We start from the raw sequence: 12,171 nt of genomic DNA, 5'->3' as shown, positions 1-12,171 counted from the left end.
CTGGCACTTTCTTGGGCATGAACCAGAGTATACAGTGGCTCTAGACAGCATATGAAGAAGTATTTACATCTGCTGTGGAAGGCAGAGGAGCATGTGTACCATCTTTTGTATTCTGCAGGAATGATGTGGGCTGGTTTGGATAGGGCTGCATGTAATTACAATTCAGCCTCATGAATCCATAGCTATGTTTGTCAGGCAGCTTACCTGCACGCACAATAGCATCCTTTGCAACCTGTACACACAAAAGGCAGATTTCTTTATCCATTCTTGTTTCCTATCCAGATGTTTGTTCTCTTCAGGTTTAGTGTGCACAAAGCACTTAACACAGATGGAAATGAACACATTAGAGATTTATTCTCTTGTGAATTTGTGCCATCAATCTACCCTTCAAAATAGTGTAACAATGCAAATAAATTCTTACCATCTTGAGAGGCTTTTCTTTTGACGCTCAGTGGGGCTGTGTCTGTGGTAACTTCTGCAGCTGTCTCTTTAAAAAGACAAGAAGTGTTCTGTGACAAAATGTTAAGAAAGATGGATCCTAATAATAAATACATAGCTAAAGTGTTGGCTCGAAGAAGACAACTTGAACCCCTAAGGAAGAAGCAGACTGGGACATCAGTTTTTATTAGTATGTGGATTATTAATAATGGCAAAATGAACGTCATTCTTATTTATATGTAATACTGTCGGCCCAAGTTCAACATGTAGCCAGACAGATTCTCAGTGTAAAGTGAGGTGGGCCTCTTCCCACAAGTTTTTTCTTAATATGCCAGTGAACTTGAAGGAGGGGTGGAATCTTTTCCATCTATGCAAAAAACCTGGAGTAGGGAAGGTATATCTCTCTCTCTCTTTTTTTTTTCAATTTAAAAAGTAAACTTTATTGAATCATTTTTAAAAGCAAGTACAATAAAATTATATGTGCACAGAATCCATACAACAAATATGAAAATAAAACCACTTCCCAACTCTTAACGTGTCGCTTATTTCTCCTATTCACTATATTCTTGCGTTGTCATTTCTCCAATTATATCATATTAATATAATTCCCTTTCCTTTTCACTTGATTCTTTTAACAAAAAACCCCTATTCTCCTCTAACTTAAACAGACCCTTAACTCAGTTTGGATATTCTTCTTCCTAAAATATTCTTCCACATATTCCCACTTTTTAATCAATTTCTGTTTCGATACATTTCTTATTACGGCAGTCATTTTATCAAGATTCATAAATTCAACTAATTTTATCTGCCATTCTGCTACCCCTGGTGCCTCTTCTTTTTTCCAATTCTGACCTATCAATAATCGTGCTGCTGCACATCCATAAAGAAAAATATCTCTTCTATCCTTAGGAAGGTTTTCTGGGAGCAGACTTAATAAAAAGTATTCCGGTTTTCTTTTAAAAGTGACTTTCACTATTTTTTTTAATTCCTCATAGACATCCCCCCAAAATTTTTTAATTTTTATACAACCCCACCAGCAATGCATATAATCACCTATTCTGTTACTGCATTTCCAACAATTTTTATCGGCATTTTTATATATTTTGGCAATCTTATCCGGAGTAAGGTGCCAACGATAAAGCATTTTCAGCATATTTTCTTTGATTCCTTCGCAGGCCGTGAATTTCATTGTTCTCTTAAACAGATATTCCCATTGTACTTTATAAATTGGTTTGCCCAGATCCTGTGCCCATTTAGTCATAACACACTTTATTTCCTCATCTTTTAGTTCCCATTCCAAAAGATATTTATAAACTTTGGATAATAATTTGGTCTTATTGTCAATTATTAATTCCTGAGTCTTGGATTTCCCTTTAGGGAACCCTTTGACTTTATGCTCCTTAAAAAGGCTTTGAACTTGGATATATTGTAGCCAACTAGCACAATTTGACCTAATCTGCTCATATGATTTCAATATTAATTGGTCTCCTTTCTTTTCTAATACATCTTGATAAGTTAAACAATTTCTCTTTGGGATTTTCCCTCCCACTGCTGTCATTTCTAGTGGGGAAGCCCACCACGGGGTTTGAGGTTCCAATAGATTCCTGAACTCCAACCAATTTTTAAATAAGGTTTTCTTTAAAACATGATCTGAAAATTGTTTAAATTTATTTCCCTCTCCCTGAACCAGGTAAGTGTGCCATCCAGATGTATTTCTAAATCCCTCCACTGTCAATATTTCCTCATCTTCCAATACAAACCATTCCTTGAGCCAGCAAAGGCAGGCAGATGCATGGTAAAGCCTAAGATCTGGAACCCCCCAACCCCCTCTTTCTTTTATATCCGTAAGCAATTTGTACTGTATCCTTGGTTTTTTCCCCATCCAAATGAAATTACTTAAATCCTTCCTCCAATTATCGAAAATTTCCTTTTTACCTATTATGGGCTGCATCTGAAATAAGAATAACATCTTTGGGAGTATTGACATTTTAATTGCCGCAATTCTTCCTGAAAATGAGAGTTTCAAATCTTTCCATCGATCAATATCCTTTTTAATCTCCTTCCAGACTCTTCCATAATTATTTTCAAATAAATTTATATTATTTACGCCAATTACAATGCCCAAGTATTTAAATTTTTTTACTATCTCCCATCCTAAAGATTTCTCCAAATTATCCAATTCATTTCCCTTTATATTTTTGACCATCACCTTAGTTTTTTCCCCATTGATTCTAAGCCCCGATATCTCCTCAAAATTTTTTAGAACTTCCCTCAGGCCTTTAATCGTTTCCTCTGGATCTTCTACCATTACCAACATATCATCAGCGAAAGCGCTGATCTTATATTCTTTCCCCTTAACTTTAATTCCTTTAATTTCTTTGTCTTCCTTGATATCAGTTAACAGGAACTCAATTGACAGGACAAACAGCAACGGGGAGAGGGGACACCCCTGCCTTGTTCCTCTTCCTATCTCAAATTCCTCCAACACCTCCCCGTTTAAAATTAACTTTGCAAATTGTTTACTATATATCGAATTGATTCCTTCAAAAAATCTCCCATTTATGCCATATGTCTCTAGCGATTTCTTCATAAACGTCCAACATAATGAGTCAAAGGCTTTTTCGATATCAAGGAAGACAAAGCCCGCTTTTTTCCCCGGGGTCCAGTCTAGGTATTCTATCAGATCCAAAAGGATTCTTATATTTCTAGACATCATTCTTCCTGGTAAAAATCCTTGTTGATTCTTCCCTATGATTCTGATCAGAATCTTTTTTAATCTACTAGCCAGGATATCCGCATAAATTTTGTAATCTGTATTAAGAAGAGAGATCGGCCTGAAATTTCCTACCTGCTTAAATTCCTCCTCATCTTTCGGAATCAAAGTCACATATGCCTCCTGCCACGTCCTTGGCACCGAGCCTCCTTCTAAAATACCATTCACCAATTTTTGATATACCCCTCCTAATTCTTCTTTAAAGATTTTATAATGCTGGCTTGATATGCCATCTGTCCCAGGGGACTTGCCTAATTTAGCTTTGTTAATAGCATCATGTATTTCCTGTAAAGTCACAGGGTTATTAAGTGCTTCTCTTTCTTCCTCCGTGATTATTTCTCTCCTCCTTTCCCTGAAATAATTATTTAATTTTTCTTCATTTATCCTGCCTTTATCATATAATTTTTTATAATATTTAATAAAGCATTTTTGAATATCTTCTATTTTTGTTAACCTTACTTCACCATCCTTAATCCCACTAACTATCCTTTCCTTTTGGATCTTTCTTAATTTCCATCCTAATAATTTCCCCATCTTATCTCCCCACTCAAAATTTCTTTGTTTAGCCCATTTTATCTTGTTTTCTATTTCCTGGCCTATCAATGCGGAGAGCTCCTTCTGTAATATTTTAATTCTCATCCCCAACTCTTTATTATTTGGATCGTCCACTAATTCTTCCTCTTTCTTACCAATTTCTTTCTTTATCTCTTCTATATTTTTCTCTCTTTCTCTTTTTATTCTGCTCTTTTGTTGGATATATAATCCCCTAACAAAGGCCTTCCCCGCATCCCATACTGTTGTTATGTCTACTTCTTCTGAAATATTATTTTTATAGAATTCTTTTAACAATTCTTTCATTTTTTTTACAAATGCCTCATCGTTTAAAATCCTCTCATCCATCCTCCACCTATTAAATTTCATATTTTTCCCTTTGATTTTTGTCATAATTGGGTTATGGTCGGTTATTGATTTAATCATTATTGCGCATTTATTTGCTTTCTGAATTAAGCCAGGTGTTAGCCAAATCATATCAATTCTAGATGCTGATCTTTTGGCATGGGAAAAATAAGTAAATTTCTTCTCAGTCGGGTTATCCCTCCTCCAGATATCTACAAATTCATAATTCTTAATCAGATTTAGAAAATTTTCTGGTAACTTCCCTCTATCCTTTTTCCTTTCCCTTCTATTTGATCTGTCTAGCTCAGGTTGTATTACCCCGTTAAAATCTCCTAATAAGATTATTTCCTCATCCAAAATATACTCTCCCATCTTTTCTCCCAATTTTTTAAAGAAATCTTTTTTACAACCATTTGGCGCGTAGATATTTATCACTACTACATTCTTATCTGGGATAGTTAGTCTCACTCCCACCATCCTTCCCTCTTCATCCTGAAATAATTTCTCCGATTTGATATTTTGTTTGACATAGATTACTACCCCCTTTTTCTTTTTCTTATTGCATGAAAAAAATTCCGTTCCTAATCTTTTATTGACTAATATTCTCTCGTGTTTTTTAGAAATATGGGTTTCTTGGAGTGCAATAAGATTCCAATTATTCTTTTTCAATATGCGTTCTATCTTGTTACGTTTACACTTATTATTTAACCCATTGGTATTCCAAGAAACAATATTAAGATCCATTACTTTATTAAACTTCACACACAAAAAAAGGATTCTAAAAAAAATATTTCTACATAGGCAGATTATTCTCTCGAAACAGCTTTAGTACAAAGTAAAATAAATTTTTCTAAAGAAGAGGTTATGATCCAGTTTGGCACTTCTGCTATTACTCTCAGGGTTACTTGTTCACCTAAACTTACAAAAAAGAAAATTCAACAGATCAGATTATCAGTTCAGACTATTTTTACTAATCTCCCATTCAATCATTCAAGTTCGTCTCCCCCTTCCTCCCCTTCCTTAAAGAGCTCTTTCCTATTTCTATTACAAAATCTCTCCGCTTCTCCCACCGATCTGAATGTTCTTTTTCTACCTTTAAATACAAAGGTGAGCCCCTCGGGATACTCCCAAGCAAACCAAATACCCTGTTTTGTTAGGGCCTCTGTCAGGTCTTTGTAAGCCTGTCTTTTCATCCTGAACCTTCTAGGTATCTCCCTAAATATAGCTATTGTCCTTCCTTCTATAGTTAGATTTTCCTGTTTTTTCTTTTGGAAGATTTTATCTTTCAGAAATATGGAATTCAGAATTAACATGCAGTCTCCTGGCCCCTTAATATTCTTTGCTCTATCAATTCTTATTCTGTACACTTTCTCAATATCCATTGCTAAGTCCTCCTCCTTCACTTGCAGCCATTCAGCCAGTCCTTTAATTATCTTCTCTTCTACTTGTTCACCCACTGTCACAGTGGCCGGAGTGGACTACTTCAGAGTAACGACGCTACGCAGCTCTGCATTTTATTCTTTTATTGGTGCTGCGTATTTACAGTGCTCAAGTCATTGCTATTTACACGGAGCGATGTTGTCAGTCGGTTTCAGAACCTCCTAATGGCTTTTGGCGCGTCTTTCTCCAACACAAAAGCTTTGGCAGACCCATCCTCTTGCCCCTCCTCTTCCTGCGTAATTCTGGAGTTGGAGGGATGGGTCTTCCCCCCTTGCTTGCCCCTTCCTGTCCCACCTGGGACCCTGGCTCCTCTACCTTGCCTGAGCCTCGGACACGACTTCCTGCTTCCCCACTGGAATCGGAACTCTCCCTGCTTTCCCCTTTGCTCGGGGACGGGCTTGAACTCAGGAGGGGAGGGACTTCGCGATATCCCCTGTCCCTCACATCCACCCCCCTCCCAAGCTCTCCTTCACCCCTCCCCAGGCCCCCCCCATGTGTCGGTGACGACTGGAAGCCTAAGAACTCAGTGCTCTCCGAGCCCGTTGGTGTGAATACCTCCCCCCAGTCCTGCGAGCCCCCCCCTTCCGCCTGGGCGGACGGGAATCCCAAAAAGTCCGTGGCGTCAGAGCTGGTGGGGGTAAAAACGTTCTGCCAATCTGCTCCTTCCTCTGACTGGGTGGATCTCGGTGACACCCATACCTCATCCTCTGGTTCCTCAAACTCCGCTTCCCAGCGCCATGGTGAGCTGCTCTCCCGTGCCTCCTCCTCCTCCCCCTCCCTTTCCATGTGCCAGGGCTTGGGTCTGTGGGGAAAGAGGGCGTGAAATTCTTCCACCAAGAATTCCTCCTGTATCTGAGTGGCTGGGACCCATTCATTCTGGGACGGTGGAGCATCCTCCCATGCCATGAGGTACTCCAGTCCCCCCACCCCCCACCTTGAATCCAGGATGGCCGTGGCCTCATTGAGTTGCTCCCTGCCTTCCCTCTCCCCCCCTCCCTCGGGGGTTTGTTCGCTGTCTCGGAGCCTGCTGCTTTCCCTGTACGGCGACAGCAGCGATCTATGAAACACTGGATGCACCCTCATGTCCTCTGGCAGTGCCAGCCTGTATGCCACCGGGTTTACCTGTTGCGTGACCGTGAAGGGGCCCAGCCTTTTGGGTGCCAGCTTTTTGCACCTCCCTCTGGTGGGAAGGCCCTCCGAGGACAACCACACCTTGTCCCCCACCCTGATGACCTCCCCTTGTCGCCTGTGGCGATCTGCCCCCTTTTTGTACGCTTCCTTGGCCCTCTCCAAGTGTTCTCTGAGCTGCTGGTGCACCGTCTCCAGTTCCTCTGCCCAATCCTCAGCCTGTGGGCCCTCCTCCTCCTCCTCCTCCCTCTCCCTCTCTGGGAAAGATCTGAGGTCGCGCCCGTAATTGGCCTTAAAGGGCGACACCCCTGTGGAGACGTGCACTGCATTGTTGTAGGCAAATTCTGCTAGTGGCAAGCGATCCACCCAGTCCGTTTGCCGCTGGCTGACGTAGCATCTCAGGTACTGCTGCAGAATGGCGTTGACCCTCTCCGCTTGTCCGTTGGTCTGCGGGTGTCTAGCCGTCGACAAGCTGACCTCCACCTGCAGGAGGTTCATGAGCCGCCGCCAGAACCTGGAAACAAATTGGCGGCCACGATCCGAAATAACCCTTAAAGGTAATCCATGCAGTCTGAAAATGTGATCAACAAACAGTTTGGCTGTCTCTTCTGCCGAGACTGCCCTGGCACACGGTATAAAGTGACACATTTTGGACATAAGGTCCACCACCACCAACACTGCAGTCTTACCCCTGGACGAAGGCAGATCTGTGATGAAGTCCATGGACACCACTTCCCACGGCCTGTGTGGTGTGGCTAAGGGCTCCAGCAACCCTGGTGGCGCTGCTCTGACCACCTTCGCCCGCTGGCAGGTGGTACAGCCCCTTACATAGTCTCGAACATCTTCCCGCACCCCTGGCCACCAGAAGTGTCTCATGACTAGGTGAGCGGTTTTGTCCCTTCCAAAATGCCCCGCTGTAGGGTTGTCGTGCATCTGCTTGAGGACCGTACGTCGAAGCTGGGTGGTGGGTAGGTACAGCGCACCCTTGTAGAAAAGCAGCCCTCTGCGTTCTGCAAAGTCTTTTGCCTGCTCCCTCCCCCCTCTCAGTTCTCTGAAGATGCGGTTGGCAAATTCATCCGCTGCCGTCAGTGCTGTGAGTTCTGCCTCGCTCACCACAGCTGCTCCGCAGGACCATGCCGACGGGGGGAAAATGTGCCTTGGGGCTGGTGGCGCCTCCTCCTCCATGTACTCTGGCTTGCGGGAGAGGGCATCCGCCCTGACATTCTGCTCCCCCGGGATGTAGTGGATGGAGAAGTTGAAGTTCGAGAAGAACTCTGCCCACCGTATCTGCCGCTGGTTGAGCACCCTGGCAGTTCTCCAGAACTCCAGGTTCTTGTGGTCTGTGCACACCTGGATGGGGTGCTTCGCGCCCACCAGGAAGTGTCGCCAGTGCTGGAACGCAGCGTAGATCGCAAGAAGTTCCCTATCAAACACTGTGTAGTTGCGTTCAGGCTGTGTCAGCTTCCTGGAGAAGAAGGCACAGGGTCTCCACTCCCTGTTGGCGTCCAGTTGCAACAAAATTGCGCCCACAGCTTTTTCAGAAGCATCTGTCTCAATGCGTAGGGGCGCGTCCTGCACCACATGGAACAGGTTTTGGTCTGAGGCGAACACTCTCTTGAGGCTTTCGAACGCTGCTTGCGCCTCTGGTGTCCACTTGAACTTCTGCTTGCCTCTCAGGCAGTCCGTGATGGGAGCCGTAACGCGAGAGAAGTTCTTGATGAACTTCCTGTAGAAGTTAGCGAAGCCTAGTAGGCGTTGGGCATCTTTGCGCGTCCTGGGGCTGTGCCAGTCCAGGATGGCCTGCACCTTGTCCTTGTCCATCGCCAGCCCCTTGTCTGACAGCTTGTAGCCCAGGAAGTCCACCTCTTTGGTGTGAAACTTGCACTTCTCCAGCTTCACATACAGGTGGTGCTCCTTCAGGCGTTGCAACACCTCTCTGACATCTTTCACATGCTGCACTGGGTCATTCGAGTAGATAAGGATGTCATCTAGGAAGACCAAGCATTTCCTGAAGAGGAGGGACCCCAGGACGTGGTGCATGAAGGCCTGGAAGCATGCTGAGCCCCCTTGCAAACCGAAGGGCATCACCAGATATTCAAAAGAGCCCAGAGGCGTGAACATCGTGGTTTTCCATTCATCTCCTTCCCGGATCCTGATCAAGTTGTACGCCCCCCTTAGGTCCAGCTTGGTGAAAATCTTGCCCCTGCGTGCCGCTGTCAGGAGATCATCCACTCTGGGCATGGGGAAAGCCACGGGCTCTGTCACCGAATTCAGCCGTCTAAAGTCCACCACAAGACGGCGCTGTTGCGTGTCTTTCTTGTCCACCCAGAAGACCGGGCTGCCCCCTGCTGCCTTGCTTTCCCTTATGAACCCCCGCTTGAGGTTCTTGTCGATGAAAGCGCGCAGATCCTCCAGCTCCTGGTCTGACATGGCGTACAGCTTGGCTGGGGGTATCGTCGCCCCTGGCACCAGGTTGATCTGGCAGTCAAAAGGCCTGTGCGGGGGTAGGTGGTCGGACTCCGCTTCGCTGAAGACCTCCTGCAGGTCCCAGTACTGCTTGGGTATTGCCTCACCCCCTTTGATATGCATGGTGGCCACCGTGGCTATCGGAGGCCCCTCCCCTGGTTGGTGCTGCATGCAATGTTCCAGACAAAAGTCTGACCCAAACGTGATGCACCTCTGGTGCCAACTGATGGAGGGGTCGTGGCGCGCCAGCCAGCTCATGCCCAAGACGATGGGGGGGTCTGAGATGGTGGTGACGTTGAACGCCAGTGTCTCTGAGTGCCTTCCCACCGTCATTCTCATGGGGGGGGTTTGATGTGTGATGGCCCCTCCCAGCAGCTCCCTGCCGTCAATGGTTGCTACGTGCAGAGGAAAATCCAACTGCAAAAGCTGGATTTGGTGCTCTTCTGCAAAGCTTCTCGAGAAGAAGTTGGCGGACGCCCCACTGTCAATTAAGGCGAGGACCGTCAGGGGATAGCCATTTGGGAGCGTTAGCGTCACTTCTAGAACCACTCCTGCTCTGGGAGGGGTGGGCTGGCTCTGCACCTCTCTGTGCGGGTGGGCGGGCTGGGGCTGTTGTCTGCTGACTGTGCCTGGCTGCTGCCCCTTGTCTCCTGCAGCCAGGCTTTCCCGTTTCCCTGCTGTGGTGCTGCGTCAGTGGGGGAGGGCACCACCGTTCCCGCCTTTCCTTGCCACTCCCTGCGATGTGGGCAGTCTCTGACGAGATGCTGGGGTGAGTTGCAGAGAAAGCAATTCCCGCCCCTTCCCTCCTTGCGTCTTGGCGCCGCTGGGGTTTGAAAAGCCCGCGCGCGCGCGCTATCAATCTGCATGGGCTCCTGGTCCTGGCTGGCTCCAGGCGTGGCCTGAAAGGGTTGTTGAGGGAGTGGCTTCTCCTGCGACCGTGGGAACCAAGCCCGCTTTGCGCGCGTCGCTTGCTTGTCGTTCCACCGGGATTCCTGCCTCACCCCCACCGCCAGAGCTGCTTTGCTCAGCTGATCCATAGTACTGGGCTTTGGACCTCTCGAGAGTTCATCCTTCACCTCCTCGCTCAAACCCAAGTAAAACGCAGCTTGCATGGGAGGCGAATCCAAAACCCACCCCAGTCTGTGCACCAGCATGGTGAATTTCGCCCAATATGCGCGAACTGTCATATTTCCTTGGCGTAAATTATGCAGTTCCTCCTTAGTCTGGTCCAAATGACTATCGGACGAATACATCGTCCTCAAACCTTCTAGAAATTGTTGGACATTTTTCATGCAAGGATTCTTGGTTGCGATTAATGGTCTTAGCCACTCCCTGGCTGCTCCGGTGAGATGTTCCACAATAAACGCTACTCTGTGCTCATCATCGGGGAACTCATTCTGGTGCAGCTCAAGAGCATACACGATCTCAGTCTCAAAGCCCTGAAACTCCTTCGGGTCTCCATTGAACTTGCTTACAAGGGTCCCTGCTCTCCTTCCTGGCAGCACTTGGACTTGGGGAGCCCCTCCCGCCTTGTTTTTCTCTGCATCCAGCTTGTTTTGGAGGTCTACCGCCACCGCCCTTAAATGCTGCTCTTTTTCCTGGAGCTCTCTCACCTGTTCCGCAAGTTGTAGCCGGTCGTCCTGGACCTTCTTAGTCTCCTCTTTAGCTGCCTTCAATTCTCCCTGCGCCTGCAGCGACAGCTGTTGCAGTTCTAGCTGGGCTTGCTCAGCGATCTGCCGCCACTTCTCCGCCTCGGACACGCTCATCCCGGCAACTCCGAAGTAGCCCAAAAATGATTTAGGAGGTTGCTGTCACAGTGGCCGGAGTGGACTACTTCAGAGTAACGACGCTACGCAGCTCTGCATTTTATTCTTTTATTGGTGCTGCGTATTTACAGTGCTCAAGTCATTGCTATTTACACGGAGCGATGTTGTCAGTCGGTTTCAGAACCTCCTAATGGCTTTTGGCGCGTCTTTCTCCAACACAAAAGCTTTGGCAGACCCATCCTCTTGCCCCTCCTCTTCCTGCGTAATTCTGGAGTTGGAGGGATGGGTCTTCCCCCCTTGCTTGCCCCTTCCTGTCCCACCTGGGACCCTGGCTCCTCTACCTTGCCTGAGCCTCGGACACGACTTCCTGCTTCCCCACTGGAATCGGAACTCTCCCTGCTTTCCCCTTTGCTCGGGGACGGGCTTGAACTCAGGAGGGGAGGGACTTCGCGATATCCCCTGTCCCTCACATCCACAGTCTCCGGTACGCCTCTCATCCTCAAATGCAGTTCTTTTTGCTTCATCTCCAGAAGCGCAATTTGGTCCGCTAAGTCCTCCTGTATCTTCTTTCTCTTTTTCTCTTCTTCTTCGTCTTTTTCTCTTGCGGCCTTCATTTCTTTGTTTTCCATTGTCACTTTCTTTATGGCTTCCTCCTGTTTGTTCATTTTAACACTCAAGTCCTTAACAGCTTTATCCAGCTCTTTGTTTTTCCCATGCAGTTCCTTCATTTGGCCAGTCAGATCTGCGATCATTTTAGAATTTCCTTCAATTTTAGATTGGAGATTGTATTCTACAGCCTCTAATTTCTCATTTATAGACTTATTCATTTCCGTTATAAGCTCCTTTATGTCCGACAGAGCATCGTTGTCACCTGGTATAGTCATAGATTGTCTCCTTTGTTGACTTCCTGCCATTGTTGTCGCAGACCCTTGCTGTTCTTTATATTTTTTCAAAGGCATGCTCTGCCGTACAATCTCCTTCCTTTAAGTCTATCTCTCAAATGCTTTCTGTTAGTTTAAGTCCCTTAGTTTGACAGATTCCCCTTTATTCTCTTCCTTGGGAGTCCCCTCTCCCACCTTTAGAAAATCATTCTCTTTGCTTCAGTCTGCTTCAGAAGGGATCAGCGACAAGAGTGGGGGGGGAGCTCTCCACCGACACAGATCTTTATTCTTTTATGGCAGCTTGCCAACAGTTCAGGTCACAGCGCTCCCTCCCACGCCTTTCAACTGTAATCTTAGCTGTGCAAGCCGTGTGAGTTGTCAC

At 46.1% G+C, this 12,171-nt stretch overlaps 2 protein-coding genes across 3 annotated transcripts in view; one reads left to right on the top strand and one right to left on the bottom strand.

The window, feature by feature from the left end:
* Positions 1–12,171, top strand: part of PPAT (phosphoribosyl pyrophosphate amidotransferase) — a 77,613-nt gene that overhangs the window by 7,807 nt on the left and 57,635 nt on the right. The gene's annotated exons all lie outside the window — the stretch shown is intronic.
* Positions 1–12,171, bottom strand: part of PAICS (phosphoribosylaminoimidazole carboxylase and phosphoribosylaminoimidazolesuccinocarboxamide synthase) — a 72,453-nt gene that overhangs the window by 22,213 nt on the left and 38,069 nt on the right. Inside the window, exon 9 of one of the 2 annotated variants that reach the window (XM_060278813.1) lies at positions 422–487. In XM_060278813.1, coding sequence (XP_060134796.1) covers positions 422–487 — 66 coding nt within the window. Of the gene's footprint in view, positions 1–421; positions 555–12,171 lie in introns of those variants that run through there. The other variant, XM_060278814.1, reaches the window with a different exon arrangement.

This window comes from Zootoca vivipara, chromosome 9 (assembly GCF_963506605.1).
Source record: "Zootoca vivipara chromosome 9, rZooViv1.1, whole genome shotgun sequence".
In the NCBI taxonomy this organism is placed as follows: domain Eukaryota; kingdom Metazoa; phylum Chordata; class Lepidosauria; order Squamata; family Lacertidae; genus Zootoca; species Zootoca vivipara.
This window is presented reverse-complemented; position numbering and strand designations above follow the sequence as displayed.